The sequence below is a fragment of the Mauremys mutica genome, chromosome 8 (genome assembly GCF_020497125.1).
Source record: "Mauremys mutica isolate MM-2020 ecotype Southern chromosome 8, ASM2049712v1, whole genome shotgun sequence".
Classification (NCBI taxonomy): domain Eukaryota; kingdom Metazoa; phylum Chordata; order Testudines; family Geoemydidae; genus Mauremys; species Mauremys mutica.
This window is the reverse complement of record NC_059079.1, coordinates 93284711-93305130: the sequence shown is the minus strand read 5'-3', so window position 1 is coordinate 93305130 and position 20420 is coordinate 93284711. Positions and strand designations below refer to the sequence as shown.

Below are 20420 nucleotides of genomic sequence, written 5' to 3'. Positions count from 1 at the left end.
CTCATTTGCCCAGCTTGTGTTCACTCTATTTGCACAAGTTTTTGTTGCCCAAAAAAGACAGTAGTATGGATTTTTGAGCTGGAGTTTTTCTATAAAAAGGCTGTTTTGACTGTGCTATAACATCAAGAGTGATTGTTTTTGCTTTGTTTGGCTTGCAGAAAATCAGGGCAAATGTTAGTGCTCCTAGAGCTATATGCCTTGTTACAAGTATAACTACTCCCATCTTGGTATTTTGTGTCATTTGATGTAATCATGAATTAGATCCTGGTTATCACTGTGAGAATTTAGAATAATACTTCTGGGAACCAAGAATGTCTCAGTAAATATCCCTAGAGGAGCAGTGTATTTTTTAAAAATGTCTTAACAAAGTGGATTATTTGGTGTGTTTTTTTTGGCAGTTCCCCCCCTTAAACTTAATTTGCTCTACATTATAAATGTTATAAACTTGCTCAATCATGTCCTTTTTAACTCAATAAACAGAGCCTGGTGTTTTTAACAGAGGTAGAATGTAAAATAGTATAAAACAAAAGATGGATTAAACCTACTTTTCTTTTTAGTGATTTTACATTTTCTTTTGATTCACTTGATAATACTTAAAGTCTGAATGCCTTGTTTGTGTTTATTCACTCTGATGTTTCAGTCTTTGACAAATGTCATGCAGTGGTTTGTACAAGCCTATATTGCTGGAATGATCTAAAATTTATGTTCTATTTGTGATGCAGTTAGATATCTTAACTGCAGTGTTAACATCACTTCTAAGAGGATACTGTATGTTTGATTTTTACAGGAAAGATGACAACAAAGACATTGATTCAGACAAGGAGGCTGCCATGGAAGCTGAAATTAAAGCTGCACGTGAGAGGGCCATTGTCCCGCTGGAGGCTCGAATGAAACAGTTCAAGGATATGCTGCTAGAGAGAGGGGTCAGAGGAACTATCCTTTTGACAATAAAGTAGAACCTTGTTAATTCTTACTTTGCTAATTTGCAAGTCTAATAATTCTCATACACACAAAAGCAGTCTCATCCCACTTCTGAGGAAAGATTGAACACGAGTTGGGGCTGTGATTACTAAAATCATCACAGTTATCCTAAATAATTAAAACTGAACTACGTTGTCAAAATAAGTGAACCAAATATTCTGTAATGCATTATCTTTTCCTTTCATATCTCCTGATTCTTTAAGCCACAATCAGTGTGAATTAGCACGATTTTATAATATATATTTAATTTTCCAATGTTAGTTTTCAAGTTTCAACAGAGTGCTGCTGATGTACCGGAAAGAGAAGGGGATAAATCCCTGTCCCGAAGACTTTTCTTTTAAAAAAGTATGTAGTATATTGACATGTCAAAACATAGGTAGGGAGGTGGAGATTTTTCAGAGGCACAGAGGTCATATCAGGCACCCAGTACCCATTGAAAATCAGTGGGAGTTGAGCACCTCATTCCTATTTGTTCTTTTAAAATCTTCCCATGATCACAACATGAAAGGAGAAAAACTTTCACCTCATCTTTCCTTGAACTATTCTGCTAACATTGAAAACTAGCCATTTCTTTTTTAATTAAACTGAGTTTGAGGCTTGTTCAATACCTGTTGACTTTTATAGATGCACTGGCTTCCTAGAATGGTAGCAATGTTTATATGCAAAAGAGAAGAGGTTCCAAATTTGAAGTGATGTCTGTACATCTTTTGTTTTGATCCACAGCAGTGCCATTTTAGGGTTATTCCAAAAAAGCTCAGTTGAGATCAGCTTACAGATAGGCATTTTTTCAATACAAAGATCCATTTGTGTATGAGAAACTTTCAATTTAAAAACTCAGAACATTTAGCAAAGGAACAGAGCAGTCATGGGAAATCAAAATGCAAAGCTTGAAGGTTCTCTTCTGATGTAGTGATTTTTAAATGCCACACAGTAGTGGTTATTTTAATGAGTAATTAGATGTGTGTTACTTCTGTGTAATTATGTAGACGTTTTCAGAGCCAATTAGTGTGGAAATTTGCCATGCTAACCTCCCACCGCTTGTCATCTATTAGTGATGAAAACTTCAGGATGGATTTCAGTTATGTCTTCTTTTTAACAGATGTCCTGTAGATTTCAAGCAAAATACACAACCTTTGTATCTTTGGGGGAACTTAATTACCAGGCAAAATCCAGTCTATTTTTTACTTTTTAAAGGTTTCTGCCTTTTCAACCTGGGAGAAGGAGCTGCACAAGATAGTTTTCGATCCTCGGTACTTGCTTCTCAATCCTAAAGAAAGGAAACAGGTAATAGAAAAGGTTAATTAACTTCAAGATATACATATCATTAAAAATAATCTTTGAGTGGAAGTATAGTCCTTTGGGGACCTGTACTGCAAATGGGGTTTTTTTGTTTGTTTGTTTTTTATGCTTTATTTTCAACAAAGAGAGCAGGAGCGGTTACTTCTCTGGTGGTAAGATTCATTTCTTGCTGCAATGATATAGACAGATAGATAGATAGCCAGGAGGCTGCCAAAAAACAGGTGCAGCAGAGAGCATCTTCATTGTCACACCAAAATATTAATAGAATGAATAACGAACACATTAAAAATCTGAGCAATGAAAAATTCAAGCACAGGCTTTATTATAAGGCAGACTCAGTTCAGGAATCCTTTCTCCAGATGAAGGAAGAAAAGTGAAAAAAAATTGAAAAGCTTGGGAGAGGAATAAGCCCCTTTTTCTTAACATATTACCCAGAAACGTTTCAACTTTATTTTTGTATTGGTATATTTAAATCCTCCAAGTAAGTCTCAGGTTAACAAACAAGTTATGGGAGGAAATGTTCATATGACGACAAATACTACTGTATTACACCGCTTCCCATACATGCAGTGGGAATGGATTCTGAGTGTATTACAGAAGTTATTCCAATCTCTACATTACTGTTGATATGCAAATATGTGAGTGTTGCATAAATGGATGGTCTCTGTTATAATGGTAATTTAATCCCTTAGTGTAAGTATTCAGGATTATGCAAGATGCCCATGCTAATATAAAATGTATCAGTTGTTAGGGGAAAGGAGAAGTTCTGTTCTCTTGTAAAGAGATATCTAACAAGGGTGGATTAATAATTCCTTCCAAAATAATGGGGGGTGTGTATAAATATATAAGAATGAATGAAAGGGAAATGGTATTGGTTATTTTGGATATTTGAGTACTGCCAGGGTACATCTACTAGCAGAACTGGGAAGGTATGGTAAAATGGCTTCATTTGGAATTGTTCTGCAATTGGAGAACTAAATGTTGGGCCCGGGCCCCAGGGGGTCATACAGAGACCACCCGTGAGTGTGAGATTTCTTCACTAATATGAGGTCAGATTTGCAGGTTTGCTAGGCCAAAGCAGGCATACCCTTCCACAGACTAGTTGGGCAAACTCTGCAAGTTGAAACACATGAAGTTTTCTTTCTCTTCACCTGCCTTTCCCTCATAGGGGATAATATGACTCCAAATTTGTACATCTTATGTCTTATTGGTATTTCTCTAGGTATTTGACCAGTATGTGAAGACCAGAGCAGAAGAAGAGCGTAAGGAAAAGAAAAACAAAATAATGCAGGCCAAGGAGGATTTCAAGAAAATGATGGAAGAAGCAAAGTTTAATCCAAGGTAGGTGGCTTATTTCACATTCACACGTGAAAGCTTTTGCCAGGTCAAAATACACTTTATTTTTCAGTGGGTAATTTAACCCCCCTTTTGCTCCTTTCAAAACTGTAAAAGAAGGGGGAAATGAACTCTAGGAAAATCTTGGGCCTGTTGAAATGTATTATTTTCTTCTGCATGATTATAGGCTCCCTAACCAACAGAGTGCTGGAATTTGGAGGTTTTGATGTTTGATATATTATAATTCACTGGTTCAGAATGTGAAAAAATCCCCAGCACATGGCTGGATGGTGAGAAAGGGCTCTTTTTTTTTTTTTTTTTCTATGAGTGTTCTCATGCAGCTCTTGTAGCCTTTGCGGATTGTACTGGCCTGTGAGAAGTTTTCCTTGTAACAGAAAATCACTGTGTACGTGTTTGGGTTGGTTTGTTTGTTTTTTACCTTCAATGAAAAAGTGTATATCGTGTATTTGTGGATGTGTAGATATCCTACACAGTATTACAGAAAATACTAATTCTGCAGTATAAAAATCACAATGAATCTATGCCATCCAGGGGTATCTATCACAGTAAGTGTTATGGTGTTTTTAGCATGGATACCAGATATTCTAGATTATGGTTCCAAGATGCCTGAATTGTTCATGTTCATAGTTCTCGCCCAAACAACTCATAACCATCCTTATGTCACTTAATAGCTTATAAGCATTATATTTTACATTAGTATTTCAGTGTCACTTCTAACCTGGATCAGACAGGAATTCTTTTATGTTAAAACAACGGTTCATTTGATTCACTTCAGCTTCATGGATTCAGCGACATACATTGAAATGTGCTGGAAGCCAGCATGTGCAGGCTTTAGGCTAACCAGCATAACTGACTTCACATCTGTAAAAACAATCATCAATCAGCAGTGTTTTTAGACATCCAGTAAGGGAAGTTGTCAGGAAGATTACATTTTTTGGCAGCTGTGGGATTTTGAGTATTTAAAATACATGAATGGGTGTGCTAAATATGTCCTTCAGAAGGATTGACTTTAGTACTTTGCAATCCAAGAAAAACTAAAACTCTTATCTCTGTGAGTGTTTATGTATACCAAGACAAAAGCTGTTTTCGCACAGAAAAAATATAAAAATGGGAGAGAAGAATATAATCTCCAGATGAGGGACTTCATGTTTTGTTTTACCCTATGCTTCATCTTCTAGTGTCAGTTGTTTGTCTAAGGCATTGCTGCACTTCCATGTGTGTCAACTACTTTAAAAAAATAATCTATCCCAGTCTAACATGCTCAAGTTTGTATTCCACTTTTTTTATACAGCTCATGTTCTTCAGTATAGCTGTACATTCACTTTCTAATCTTTTTGAACAAGCTATCAAATTTTCTTCTTTTTTTAATTTACCCTACAGCAACAGTAGGTGGGATTTTCCAAGTCTAATTATTTCCATGCTGTGATGAACACATTCGTATGATTATAAGTGTCTCACGTATTCTTGGGGCCAGATTTGCATCAGATCTTGGAAAAAGCACAGTAGTGTTTTTTTTCGAGGTAAGTGGCAGTACTATATTTACTGCACATCTGAGATTGGAATCTGGCCCTGATGGTGAGAGAACTGTAAAGAAAATGCTACACAGATAATGGGTGGAAAGCCCTGCACTACTGCACCTGCTCAATGTTAAAAATATCCCAACTCCTTGTGTCATAAGGTTAAACTATATAATGTTCATTGCAGGAAAATTAATTTATCCATTGTTCTACATTGACTAACACCAAATGTTGAATTTCCCAGTGTCACTCTTAGCACAGTTTGGCTGCAAGTGAGTGCATGTAAATTTTAAATCGCACAGCCGTGAATTATCTGGATAGGCTGCACTACAGTGTTAATCCCAAGAAGTTAAGGTGTTCTAGACAGTTGAATTAAGTACATTTATTTTCTTTGGTTGCATTGTAATCTTTTTTCCCTAAACCTGCACACTTGCACGGATAATTTCAGTATAAGTCTTGAGCAATATTCTTCTTTGTGTCTGCTTAACCCAACTCCTCTCTCTAGTTTTATTGATCAATTATCTGCATAGTGAGAAGAGAGGGTTTTGGGGTTTTTTTAAATTGTATTTTGGCACGTGATCTAGCAGAAGAGATGGTGTTTTTCTGCTGAACCTACTTCACAGCAAAGATAGCTCGAACAAATCAGTTCACTTGCCATTTTGTTACAGAGCTACTTTTAGTGAATTTGCAGCCAAGCATGCTAAAGACTCGAGATTCAAGGCAATTGAAAAGATGAAAGATCGAGAGGCCTTGTTTAACGAGTTTGTCACAGCAGCAAGAAAGAAGGAGAAAGAAGATTCGAAGACCAGAGGTGAGAAGGTAAGGTGGTTTTAGTTCCAGTGGCGTGAGTGGTGGGGGCTTGAATGGGATGGGACAAAGCCAGTACTTGGTTTCCAGTGTTCTTTCACTAAGATTTTTGTTCCCTAGCCTTACAGCTTTTAAAATACAAATATTTGACTACTCCTTGTTTTATGGCCTTTTAAATTAATCTTATTAATTTTGCAGGTATATCAACTTCTAGGCAATGCAAATACACCGATAATTCATTATATTTAAAATAAATAAATAAATAAACCCACAAGCCACATCATGCTGTTTTTAACTGGAATGATACTTGTCTTTTTTTTAAAAAAGGTGACATCCTGGAGGATGAAAAGGATGCTTGTCCTCTTTGGGTAGAAAATCCAGAACTGGCCATTACCTTCCTCTTCTCTCAGTGGTGGCAATAAGATTTCAGAATTCTTTGTAGACTAGTCCATTTAAATTTTAAAAAGCTGCTTTATCTCCTTTTCTACCTAAAAGGTAGCACTTTAGTGACTTTCTAATCTTTCTGAAAACATACCTTAAGTATAAATTACTGCTTATCAGAATTAAAGGTCGACTATTAAAGATTAATGAATTCCAAATGTCATTTGGCTGTGATGTCAATACTCAGGAGCAAGTGCTCACCACTGGGAAAACAGACTGCTACGGAGGTGGCATCAATAGTGTTACTATCAGAATATGCAGCCACTTTCCTAAATGTCCCTGTGTGTTGTGTGAATGGAGAAAAATAACCTCTGAAGCCTAATCATTTTTGACATTTAAAATCTCCAACATTTATTGTGTAAAACAGAGCTAGTGTAAATTCCACTTATTAGGAAGCAGTGGTGAGAGAGTAGCATGATACTTGTAGAAGATAAAATGCTGTGGCATACAAGAATTGGAATACTTTAATAATTGAAATAGCAATTTTGGATAAATATTTCCAAAGTCAAGAATTTGATTCTTCTAATTAAATGCATTATTGATTTTTAAATTACATTTATTCTATTGCTTTGATGTTTTCAATAAATGATTATGCTTTCAGAGAAAACGAATGAAATCTAATTGAAAACTATACCTAAACTTTTACATACTGTATTTGAACCACAAATGTGGAATTTTAAAACACTGTTTTTGCACCATAGCAATAGTCTAGTTGAAAGTTTAAAGAGATGTAAATGCTTTTAGTTTTAATATTGCATGATTATTCTGAATTAGACAAGTTAAAAGAAGAGAGACTGTATTTCTTTTTGTACTTAAAACTAATGTTCTTTCTCCAAAAGCCTTTTGTAACCATTTTATGTATTCTGTTTTATAACAAGTGGATAGACTTTACAGTTATGTGCTGTGCGGCCTGTCAATCAGTTCAGTCTGACAGCTGTCAATCACTGACACGCAAAGTATTATGGGATTCCCTAGTGAGGAAAGAATTGGTATCTCTGTGTGGTGACTTTAGCCTCCCGCAGTTCCGGTACTTTACATTTTTTTAGCTTTTTCCTTGTGAAGTGATGAGAGTTGTGCCCAGAATGTGTTGACTGAAAAAAAAAAAAAATCTAAATACACCTGCAGTATTTTCAGCCTTATTTTTGTTTGCTTTTAAAAAAAAATGTAAAATAAAATAAAATAAGGCAGCTAAATTGTAAAGTGAAGCTTTCTCAGCCAGTATTAAAAATCCAAAGATTTTTCTATAAAGAAGGTAAGCTCTTCACAGAAATCTTTAAAGTAAGAGTTTGAAATATTGTTTTGATTTCCTCAGTTGAGATTTATTATACTAAACAGTGCCATGGGAGCCTCTCTTTCAGATGGTCATATAGTCCTTTTTATCACTGTAATGAGTCAAATCTGGCCCACCTTTACTCATATGAGTAAGTGGAACTCTACAGGTACTATTCAAGTGAGTGAGGTTTGGCTCAGTGTGTGAATTTTCATGGTGAAGAAATGAAGGAATCAAGTGTAATATGGGCTGGTAACATGGAAGCTTTTCTGCAAGCTGTCATCATACTGACCCAGAACACTTCCTGTCTTCCTCTGGCCTCTCCTCAAAATAGACATTGCAAGAAAAGTAGCATAAAAGGCCAACAAACTCAATCTAAGCTGAAGTCTCAGCCATATGTATACTCACTTTGCCAAGATTATAAGGTTAGTGCATTAACTTTGTTCCCTCTAACCCTTATTAATAGCTTCCTACCTGCCATTCTGCTCTAGTTTAGGCATTGCACTCTGTTCTTTCTCAGTTCAGGACACTTACGTTGGCAATATCTTAAGCCCTTACATAGCAAGATGACAACATTTTGTCAGGTAATTGTTTTAATTAATGGCTTGTTAATATCCTGCCCCACCTATTGACTTGAGGTGGCCTGTCTTAGTGTACTGCCTTGTGCCATGTGCATATAACCAAGGATGTTTTTGGGTGCTGAAACAGTCTTCTACTGTCCTCTGTTACACGACTGAAAATGGCATTGCGTTTTCTGAGGAAGAAAGCTACTGGCTACATGATCACATTTACTACTAAACAGGCCAGTAGTAAAGTGACAGTCAGCTAAGACCATGTCTGTTCCTTCCTGGCTTAAGAAAAAGTACTAGGTTGTGAGATCATGCTGGCTTTAAAGGAGGAGAGGCGGGAAGACAGCTAACTGTTTCTGTAGTAACACAGAAAAATGTTGTTTTGGTTCTTGAGCTGGAGCTAGTGCCAATGTATTACTATTTGCAGTTGTGCTTTGGTTGTGCAGTGTTTTAGTCTCCTTTCTCCATGTAAGAGGAACCACTGCATATTGTGGACTCTCACCAGGCTCTGAGGATGGATTAATGAATAGCCAGTGACCAGTGTAAAAAGGAAGCAGAAATACTGTCTCTGTCTCTGTGTAGATATATATTACAAAAGAGCGTTCCTGTTTACACTTTGACCAATAAGATACCCTTACTTTTATAGATTTCTGTAGTAACATTAAAACGCCTTGTTTTACATTTTAAATGTAAGTTCCTAATGCTCATGGCTTAGAAAGCTTCGTATCTTGATACTGCTTGCATGTTTTATTTAAGATCAATTCTGGAACAATATACAGCATTTTATAAAATAAGTAAAAGGTTTTGCTTTGCATCTTGTTCAACACCCTAAGGTAGAGTTACAGTACTTCAGGTGAAGAGTTACAAACTTCTTCACTGTAACACTAAGGAGTTGTTTCCTAATCTCTATTGTACTTGTCTCCTGTCTTGAGACAGCACAGGAAAAGTCCATAAAGTTTCTTACAAACTTAAGCAATAAAAACACTGTCAAGAGCCAAGTTCATCAGTGGGGAAGCCTGCAGAATATTGGCTCTGATCTTCATTTTACCCTAATATGTGGTAATAACTATATATGTCATTTTAAGAGACCTAGAAGGTTTCAGTTAGCTGATAAGGCACACACTTTGATAGCCTTACATTAGTCTTCAACTCCCATTGTTAACCTCTGTATGTGGGAGCTGAGACTTTTGGGGGAATGCAGCCAAGCCAGCCCAAGCTAGGTAGTAGTAGTATACTGCAGCAAAGGAACTACTTATGGTCTTGTTCCTATGCCACCAGGGGTTGGTAGTGCTGTGAAGGCAGCATGCTTAACCCTGGGTAGAGAGTTCTTTGAGCTATTCAGTGGGCTCTAGCCCTTCAACAAGTGATGTCAACTGGCCTCTCAAGGGATGGCTTGTTCTCTTGATTGAGAAAGATGGTAGCTTAAATGCCAGGGCCTTGAGGGTTTGAAGTGGTCGGAATTAAAGAAAAAATCCTAAAATCCCAAAAGGGACATGGAGGAACATCCACCCCAGGGATAAAAATCTTTACTAACTGTACGGTAGCTGCCCTTCCAACTGCTGATGCGATGTTGTATCGCTAGTTTGGTTCTTCTGTCCTGAAGTCCAAAGTTAGCATCGGACCAGATCTATTAGTCCTCCATAATGTTCTAGCTATGTACAGTGTTGTGGGGTTTATTATATGTAACATGCCATTTCCATTTTTTAAAATAAGTAGCTACAAATATTTGTTTATGCTTGAATAATATATTTTAAATTTAACTGCTGAATTACAGCATTTGGGCACCACTTTTGAATATATCTGTCTTCTTAAGACTATAGACTTAATCATTATATACTTAAGTTCTGTATATCTTTGTTCAGTTAAAAAAGGTTTAATGAAATGTAACAAATCCCACTATTGATCTTAAACAGGAGGTCTTTGTACTGTTTGCTGGTTAATCGCAGATACAGTATATACCTCCATCCACTGTATACTTGAGGCATGAACCCATGGGTATTTGTTTTACCTAATTAGGGCTCTGCTTAAAATCTAACTAGCTTCTATGTGAGGGATGCCCTGAAATACTGGTTTGTGCAGTACAGAAGTTGGAGGGATTATATTTTAAAAGTTCAACAAGAAAGCTTAAATTAGAGTAGAGCAAGAAAACTAAGTGTGCGGATGAATATTTCTTTGATATACAGCTCATCTTAGACTTTGATAGTCTTCCTAGTGTTTCAGTTTTAATATATTTCACAAAAATTATACCCAAAGTGGAAGTGGATTTTAGAGATAATTAACCCTAAAATTCAATATACTTTTAGAGATTTTGATGTTCTAGTATGTAAAATTCATATAGTTCGCTTCGTTGAGGTAAGTCTGCCTCTTTCTATTAGCAAACATTCAGGAATCCTGTTACTCATTAATTGTTTTTTCTTCTATCTAAAATATAGATTAAAATGGACTTCTTTGAACTACTGTCTAATCACCACTTGGACAGTCAGTCTCGCTGGAGCAAAGTGAAGGACAAAGTAGAGACTGATCCCCGTTACAAAGCAGTGGATAGCTCTTCACAGAGGGAAGACCTTTTTAAACAATACATTGAAAAAATAGCTAAGGTATGTGTGTAATAGTTAGGTGCTGCATACTACTTTCACTGTTACCTACACTGTTGTTAATATATTTAAGCAGTTTGAGAGACTTGTAATGCTGTCACTTTTGTAGTGATACACATGGAATGCAACCAGACCAGCAGAAGTTTCCTTCTTTCATGTGGTTTCCTTTCAACTGAACTCCAGTTGTCTCATATAGAGTGCCTCCATCGCTTCTTCCACTTCTGTTTCATGTTCCTACCTGCCTATTCAAGGAGCTAATGCCATGAATGAGAAGTTAAAAATAGTCTAACTAGCATTAATTTCCACAGCAGTTTGCAGTTGAGTTTGTCGCTACAGGGGGGAGCATGCTTTGTAGAGTGGCTGCTCTCTGATCTGTTTCCTTCCCCAACTCCCATCCAGTGAAGATCCAAACCTGCAATGGTCACTTAATAGCACTTAGTTATTATATAGAGGTTTTAATCCGTAGATCTCAAAACACTTTATAAAGGAAGGATTATCTCCATTTTACATAAAGAGCAAAAAGGTGAAGTGACTTGTTCAAGGTGTCACAGCAGTCCAGTGCACAGTCCATCAGACAACATCACTTTCCCCTCTTTTTCAGTTGTATTAGTTTTGAATATTTATTTTTACAAGATGATATTTTTGGGGGCTCAAAAGCAGTATACAGTTCAGCTCACTCCTTTGCTTTCATGTGCTTGAATGGAGGAGGGGAACATCTGTCCCAAATAGGTGGGATGGACACAAGATTTATCTGTCATACTTGAACTGAATAGCCTCATCATTCAGACAATCATTTTGAGGTTTGATTTCTCCTCCGTGGGATGGGTTGAGGCATGTCTCTTTAAGGCTGTTACAATAGCCAAATACAAATGGTTGAATTGTCTTTGACATTTTAAAGCACAGCATTTTTAATACTGCTGTTGAGCTTTTCCTCCACTTTAAGTTCACAAGATAAAATCTTTAGCAAGAATAGTTTTTAGCGTTGCCAGCCAGCACCCTGTCTACACTATGACTCTCAACATTGCTAACATTGCCGGTAAGTCAGTGTTAGCAACAGAAGGAATTCTTTCAAAAATGCCCTAAGTGCAGACAAACCTTGGTAGTTCAGAAGTGGTGTATTTCATTTTTACCTATTTCATAAATGACAGTCTGTTTAATGATACTCATCCTCTTGTTTCCATTAACTGTTAAATCTTTAAATTGTTTGACTGGCTAATCAAAATATGAAAGATGCTACCTCTTTATATGTTGTTAATGGGGAAATATTATGCTCTTGCTTCTGATTCAGAATTTAGACTCTGAAAAGGAAAAGGAGTTGGAAAGGCAGGCTCGCATTGAGGCAAGTTTGCGTGAACGAGAAAGGGAGGTTCAGAAAGCTCGTTCTGAGCAGACCAAGGAAATCGATAGAGAACGTGAACAGCACAAACGAGAAGAGGCTATCCAGAATTTCAAAGCACTTCTATCTGATATGGTGAGGCTTGTACATTTCTCTCTCTCATTTGATTAGTGTAGGACTTTATCTTTGCCAGAACAGTTCATCTAATTGTTACGCTAATATAGAAATAAGTTCCCTGATTACACAGCAGCACATTAGCACTTGTAGTGGTAAAACTTCTGTTTCCATGATGCATTTATTTTTTCAGGATTTTTGTCTTGCTGGGAAAAAATGCTTCAGCCTTACAGTTGGTGTCTCAGGTTTCATCCAACAAGTGCATTCTTACAATATTACCAAAAAAGGCAATTAAAATTGTAAATACTTTGTACTAGAAACTCTAATGCATATGTTGGAAATGGAGATTTATTGATTCAAGAACATTTTCCTCACCTCGTTTGTCTGCCCGACTCATGCCCCCAACATAGCATCTGACCCAGCGCTTTTCACTTCTCAGTTAGAGAGCAGTTTATTGCACTAGTTGATCCAACCCTTGAAACAGCACTTCCTAAGAGGGCAGGCTTGGTGAGATGAGAATCTCATGGTATGTGAGGGGAATCTCTTGCCTGCTGATCTAAGATGTGCGCATACCTGAAAGGTGGGTGGTGGTTGAGCACAGATTCCAGTCCTGTTTTTTTGTTTGTTTGTTTGGGGTTTTTTTTGGGGGGGGGGGGATATATAAATTAGGTTTCTGTTGACCCAGTATCTTTGCTAGTGACATAATGCAGGTAATATAGATTTGGCAGGAGCTCCTTGGAGGTTGTTTCTGGTTCCAGAGAGTAAACATTGCACTTATTAAAGTGCCCAGTGGCTGGTAGGAATTGATTATGATGCATCTCAGAGGCTGCTCTTCTAGATCATATATGGTTAATACAGTATATTATTCAGAGTGGAGGATCCTGATTTTTCTATACAGAATGGCAGAGCAGTCCAGATAGGATGTATCTATCTCCATCTGAACTGATGCACAGTGAGACTCTGCAGCATGAGGCTGGCATTTGACAGTAGCTAATTGCATGAAAGCTGTCATTGTCTCTTACCCCTCTTACCAAATGCAGTTTTAATTCAGATAAAAGTTGATGATGAAGTATAAGCTAAGTGTTTGAAGCATTGTCTGATAATAAAACAGAGAAAGAACATAGTTTTTGTAAAATGTAAATTTTTGTATCAGGTGAGATCTTCAGATGTGTCATGGTCCGATACTCGGAGGACACTCCGAAAAGATCATCGGTGGGAATCTGGCTCTCTGCTAGAAAGAGAAGAGAAAGAGAAGCTTTTTAATGAACACATTGAAGCACTTACCAAAAAGAAGAGGGAGCATTTTAGGCAACTTCTGGATGAAACTTCAGCGGTAAGAGACTTGTGCATGAATGCCCAGTACAGCTGATGAAAACGAGTGTCTAGAAATGGAAATGACCACTTATGAGGTGGAAGAAAAACTTCAAAGCGTTTCTATCTGATATGGTGCTTCTCTCTGATAAGAGCTTAATGCCCTCAAATCGGGGGCACCATGAGATTGCTAGTCAAGTAGCAAGAATTTGTAATAAATCCATGGGGAGGGGGAGTACCATAATACTGGAGAATAGTGTATTTTAAAGAGGAAAGAAAGGAATCTGGGCAATTACAGGCCTGTTAGTCTGCCCTCCGTAGTATAGAAGGTTTTAGAGCAAATTGTGAAGAGAAGAGTAATTAAATTTATAGAGGTAAATGGTAACTGGGATGTAATGCAATATTGGTTTACCAAAGGTACGGCATACCAGCCTAACTAGATTTCCTTCTTCTGAGAGAATAACTGATTTTGTAGATAAGGGAAGCGCATCTGATCTGATATACATGGACTTCAGTAAAGCATTTGGCACGGTACCTTATGGGAAATTATTAGTTAAATTAGGGAAGATGCAGATCAGTACAAGTATTGTAAGAAGACTAAGGAATTTGGCTAAAAGGAGAAGGCGGTGGCAACGAATTGTGCTGTAAGGTGAATGATCAGATTGGAGGAAAACTTCCAGTGGATTTCCTCAAGGATCGGTCTTGGGACCGGTTTTATTCAATATTTTTATTAATGACCTTGGCACAGGAAGTAGGAGTGCTAATGAAACTTGCCAATGATACAAAGTTGGGAGTCAATTGCCGACACAGAGGAGGGCTGGAATATTATACAGGAAAATCTGGATGACTTTGAAAACTAGAGTGACAAATGGGATGAAATTCAGTAGTACAAAATGCAAGCTCTAATAATAAGAGTTTCTACTACACGCTGGGGGCTGATTATTTGGAAGTGACAGTGGAGGAGAAACGTGGTGTGTGGGTCGATCACAGACTATGAGACACACATATGATGTGGCTTCGAAAAAGGCAAATGCGATCCTAGGGTGTATTGGGCCAGGCATTTGAAGATAGCGAAGTATTAATGCCATTATACAAGGCCCTGGTCAGACCTTATTTGGTCACCCATGTTCAAGAAAGATTAATTTCAACTAGAACAGGTGCAGAGAAGTGCTGCTAGGATGATCAAGGGAATGGAGGGCCTGTCTGAGGAAATTGGCAGAGCTTGGCTTATTTAGTCTTGCAAAAAGAAGGCTGAGGGGGGGATATGATTGTTCTCTGTAAATACATTAGGGGGATAAATACCAAGGAGAGTGAAGAGCTGTTAAAGCTAAAGGACAATGTTGACACAAGAACAAATGGATATAAACTGGCTGTGAACAAATTCAGGCTGGAAATTAGAAGGTTTTTGACAATCCAAACGGTGAGGTTCTGGAACAGCCTCCCAATAGGAGTGGTAGGGACAAACAACTTACCGTATATACTCGATCATAAGTTGGGTTGTTTATAAGCCAACGCGCCAGACCAGGCGGCATGGCCGCAGCATATTCCAGTGAGATGGGCTGGATTGCATGGCTGCAGCATGCTCTGGCGGACCGGGTGGTGTGGCCACAGCCTGCTCTGGGGAGTGGGGCCGAGCGGCATGGCTGCAGCCTGCCAGCCCCGGAGCTGCAGCTGCTTCGGAGGCTGGGGGGAGAGCAGCATGGCCAGTAGCAGAGAGACTCTTGCCCTGCCTCTACCATTCTGGCTGTGCTGCTTCTCCTTTCTCCCTCTGTTGGGGGGAGGGGCTGTGTCCCACCTTTCCCTCTCTATATCTGTTCATAAGCCGACCCCCTTCTCTGCTACTTCCCATTTTTACTAAAAAAAATTTCTTATGAATGAGTATATATGGTAATAAGTTTTGAGAGAGAGCTGGACAAATTTATGAGTGCAGTTGTATAACAGGGTTGCTCGTGATGATACATTGGTATGTTCCCAAAGCTCATGTTTCAGGGTTTCAGCTGGCCATTGGCAAGGATCCGGAAGGGATTTTTTTGTCCCCCGGTGTGTTCTGGGAGGGGTTTTTTATCTCCTTTCGCTGAAGCAGCAGGAATGATCACGGCTGGAGATGGAATATTGGACAGGATGGGCCAGGGCTCTGAGGTGGCACCAAGCATTCTGTCTCTCAGGTGCTTGGCTGGTTGGTTCTTGCTCACGTGCTCAGGGTCTAACTGGTCATCATGTGTGGGGTTGGGAAGGAATTTCCCCCCAGGTCACACTAGCAGTGACCTTGAGGGGGTTTTGCTTTCTTCTGCAGTGTGTGGATACAGGATCCATGCCAGGATTATCTGGATAATATCTCATTTAATTATTTCTTTGCTATTGTGGGGTCCTTGTGCACTGGTCAGTCACAATGTATTAGAGGTCAGACTAGATGATCTAGTGGTCCCTTGTGGCCTTAAACTCTATGACTGACTTGCATCCTCTAGCTTTACCTTCTGTAATTAAAGTTCTCAATAATAATTCTTCCCTGGGCTTTTTCTCCCACACCAACTTTCCTTACTTCCCTGAAAAAGGGAATGCTGGAAAGAATAATCTTTTTCTCACCTAACCAGTTATACCACAGTAACCACCTTGAATGTTGTGGTCCATTTTCACATTCAGTCTTTTCACACTCTTGAACCTGGTTTCGTCTTTGTAGTCAGTGATCGTCATTCATTTTCCGTTGGCTTTTCCACATCTCTGCAATGTTGCATTATTTGACACCTTCTATTATGACACAGTCCCTTAGTATCTTGGGCATTTTAATCTTCTGTCTTTGTTCCTACCTACCCAATAACTTGTCTTAATGAATAGCGGTGGGCAAGCCTCTGGGATGCTATCCTTCACCTTGTCTTTTTTATCTTAACTGCAAAATTCATTCTTAACTTTCAGTTCCATACCGATACTATTTACACCTCTCTCTCTCCTTTCTTTCTTTGTTGTTTTGTGACTTCCTGCCTCTCTCTTATCTCATTCTGGCTTCATCATAACTTTCTTCAAATCTTTGGAGGCAGTCTTATTAAATATTGGTTAGACGAGTATCTAATATTCTAATCACTTTTTATATGGTAGACTGAAATTAAAATGATGAATATCTCACTTTGAGCTGGGGCTTCTATACATAGCTGTTTTTACGCATACAAACATGCTGTTGAAATTATTCAAATATGCATTAGGAAGAACTGTTTGAATTTAAACTATAAGAAACTGATATAATTTTGTGAGGACTTTTTCCTCTTAAAATCCACCAGTTTACAGAAAACAAGAGTTCAAAAAGGAAAATTGTTACTATGTCCTTAATTTGCCCCCTTATGCATGAGGATTTCAGGGCTCTCGGGAAAGTGATCATATGTACTGTATGCTTAAACTCTAAATATAATTTGCAATATTGAACTGTTTTTGCCTCTTTTGAAAGATTACTTTAACATCAACATGGAAAGAAGTGAAAAAAATCATTAAAGAAGATCCCAGGTGCATTAAGTTCTCTTCCAGTGACAGGGTAAGAAATAGTCTTGCTCCATTGCTGCTAGCCTTCCCACGCTATCCAAAGCAAAAACGAGTGAATGCTTGTTGAAATGGATTCCCTTTCACGTAAATATAACTATATCACTGTGTTAATCAGATATTTGCTTTTTTAAAAATCTTAAACACTTTTCTGTAGTGATCTTTAAACTAATTATAATAAAATTATTTCTTACACACTGTAAATTAATATGAAGTACTTTATAATATGTCACATTTTCTATGGTATTGCTCTTTTTCTTCATGCAGAAAAAACAAAGAGAGTTTGAAGAGTACATCAGAGACAAATACATTACTGCCAAAGCTGACTTCAGGACGCTATTGAAAGAGACCAAATTTATAACGTACAGGTGTGTGTCATAGTGTCTTAGAAGAGCAAAGACTTTTCTTTACTGTACCTTAAGTGTGTTGATGAACTGAATTTCACTTTCTCCTCCCATTTAACATTTATAGACCAGTGTCTGAGGAGCTTTAGTGCAAAAATTGAAGATTACTAGGCTGCCTATGAAGTTGCATAGTAGTGAGGTCCATCGCTATATGTTGGCTTCTGCACTGATTACTATCAAGTGTTGTCAACTGTTCTATAGCAGGGGCTTTTTGGATTTTTGTTTTGCTTGAGAGCACTGTTTTGGGTATTTTGAATACATTGTCAAGTGATTCCGCTCATTCTGTAGTGAAGCCAAATTACCGTTTAATTAGGATCCTTGGTTCAGGCCTAAAAATTAGGGCTGAATACTCTGCTTATTATCCAGTGATGTTAGTGGGAGTTTGGAGACAAGTCAGAGGGTGAAACCCTATCCCCATTAAAATAAAAACAAATCTCCCATTGACTTCAGTGGGCTTTGAGTATTAGCTTTACAAGTAAGTTAATTGTTAAAGTTAGTCTGGTCTGGAGCCTACTGCAAATTGTTACGGTCCTAGGCAGATTCCCATTCCAGAAGCAAAAGAGCTCGAGGTAGAAGGGTGCTGACTAGTTTTATTAGATCCTAATCAGATTCTTGTTTCCTTTTGCAGCCAGTGCTGTGTATAAAGTATTGGAGCTCTATGTCAGTTGCTGCTGTTCTCAGTGGGCTGAATTGCAGTCTGAAATTGATGCGGTAGCCAGATGCATCAATCAAACTGGGCTGCAACTGGGAGTTTAACGTCCATGTTTTAATAGTTTGCTGCTTCTCGAGTGCTTAATTTCAATTGTGATTATTTTTTTCTTATTTTTACATTTTTTGTGGTTCATTTAATGCTGATAAATGGTTCTGGCGGCCATTAAGACTGAAGTCTTCTGTTTATCCACAGAACAGATACAGCACAGGCAGTGGCAGTGCAAGATTTTTTACACACGCATTCCTGCCAATGTGCCTCACCCCTGACCTGATGGGGCATCTGTATAGGTGAGAGGATAGCTCAGTCTCTATGCCCTTTCAGCGCTTGGCCTATCTACTGACACTGTCAAGAGAGGTTCTAATGGTGCGGGTAGTTTTTGTAATTTGGACATTTATCACCAGTAACTGGACTAAGATTCCCAATGCATTTTATGTAGGCTCCCAGACAGCTGCCCAGATGGTAACTGTTATACTTCATTTCAGATCCAAAAAGTTGATCCAAGAATCCGACCAGCACCTGAAAGATGTAGAAAAGATTTTACAGAATGACAAGCGTTATCTGGTACTTGACTGTGTGCCAGAGGAGAGGCGCAAGCTCATCGTATCCTATGTAGATGACCTAGACCGTCGAGGTCCCCCTCCACCTCCCACAGCTTCAGAGCCTACAAGACGAACAACAAAATAATTATAAAATATTCTCACAATGGGGTGTCTGTTAATTCAAAAGCTTGCATGAGCCATCTGTCCGGTTTTTACATCTACGTTACCGTGAACCTATTGAAAACGACCTGAGGAGCAGAAGAAGCAGCAGCATTTGTGAACATAAAATGGTCTCTGTGCAAAGAGAACACTTAAGATATTTATGCTTTTCTTTGTGTGGCATGACTGACAAAAATCCCAACCATGCAGGCTGTGTCTAGTAATTTTAGATCTCAGAACAATGGAATATCTGTATATGAGGTGTGGATGTCAGTGATATTTGGAGGCATTCTTTTCAGCAGTGTTATATATGCAAGTCTTAAGAATGATTGACATTTGTGGTTTGAACTAAACTACACAAGTACCACAAATTTCCTCCTAATGGTTACCCAAGTTCAGCTGTTTTAACAGACAAAACACTGTCTCAAATTAAACTATTGAGTGCTGAAGGCAACAGTTAAAAAAAAAAAAATTCTTAAATCTGAAAACAAAGGGTCTGATTCTCTATTTGCTTTCACCCTTGTAAATCAGAATTAAGTCTATTAAAGTCTATAGAGTGACAGTGATGTGAGTGAAGAATTAGGCCCCCAGAGACCAAATTAAACACCATTCTGAATTTGTTCACGAGACTGCTTTATTTCTCCCCCCTCTCCCCACCCACTTTGAAGTACAGGCAAAATCAGGTTTCTTTTGCCCAAGTGAATATTTGTCTGATGATTTTTTGCTCAAAATTGGAAACACAGTAAATAACAATGGTTCCCAGAACAGGACGGTTGTATAAACATATTTTTATTTACCATAAAGTGATCTTTACTGACTTCTGGATTAGACCATGAATTTCCCTTCTGGGTAATTCTTGTAAACTATACTCCTGTTATGAATGTTAAACTTGTGTTTCTAAAGTTTAATTTTGAAATGTTGGGATTGTTTAGTTTATGTATTTGAACTACAATAAACCAACCCTTTTTATATATGGATTGAACATGCTTAATAAGTTTGTTAAATCTCAAAGATGTCTCTTTAACAACAACAAAAAATCCAAACTAACACTAGCTATCCTGAAACAGACCATTTGCCTAGTGAGACAAAATGAGTTAGTGATAAATCACTTAGACAAATGTAAGTTTGATACTAGAACATTGTATTCATGTGCAAATACAATACAGAATTTGAAAAACACAAATTTTGAGATTTTTGCTGTTTGCTTAGTCCCTCGATCCTTTTAGTGTTCATTGTACTTGAGATGTTGAAAGAGAGCAAGTATTCCTTCAGTACTTAATCTATGTGTCTGTGTGTGGTGGGGGGGAAGGGGAGTACTACCTTTCTGATATGACACAGCTCTCTTCCATTTGGATCGTCCTTCCTTTCTCCCCCCAAAAAAATTTTGGAATGAGATTAATCAATTTGTCATGAATTTTTGTTTGACTGCTGTTATGTGAGACTGCTGGTGCTCCAGGTCCCAAAAAATCAAGTGGCTAACTCCTTGCCA

At 38.0% G+C, this 20420-nt stretch overlaps 1 protein-coding gene across 14 annotated transcripts in view; it reads left to right on the top strand.

The window, feature by feature from the left end:
* TCERG1 (transcription elongation regulator 1) overlaps nt 1–19904 on the top strand; it is a 50319-nt gene extending 30415 nt beyond the window's left edge. For 10 of the 14 annotated variants that reach the window (XM_045027191.1, XM_045027188.1, XM_045027189.1 and 7 more), the window contains 11 exons: nt 788–923; nt 2176–2265; nt 3503–3621; nt 5822–5972; nt 10673–10837; nt 12123–12305; nt 13438–13617; nt 17029–17112; nt 17385–17485; nt 18431–18520; nt 18716–19904. In XM_045027191.1, the coding sequence (XP_044883126.1) occupies nt 788–923; nt 2176–2265; nt 3503–3621; nt 5822–5972; nt 10673–10837; nt 12123–12305; nt 13438–13617; nt 17029–17112; nt 17385–17485; nt 18431–18520; nt 18716–18917 (1501 nt within the window). In that variant the 3' untranslated portion in view covers nt 18918–19904. Of the gene's footprint in view, nt 1–787; nt 924–2175; nt 2266–3502; nt 3622–5821; nt 5973–10672; nt 10838–12122; nt 12306–13437; nt 13618–17028; nt 17113–17384; nt 17486–18425; nt 18521–18715 lie in introns of all 14 variants that reach the window. The other 4 variants (XM_045027200.1, XM_045027199.1, XM_045027195.1 and 1 more) reach the window with 2 other exon arrangements.
* The last annotated feature ends 516 nt before the right edge of the window (nt 19905–20420 follow it).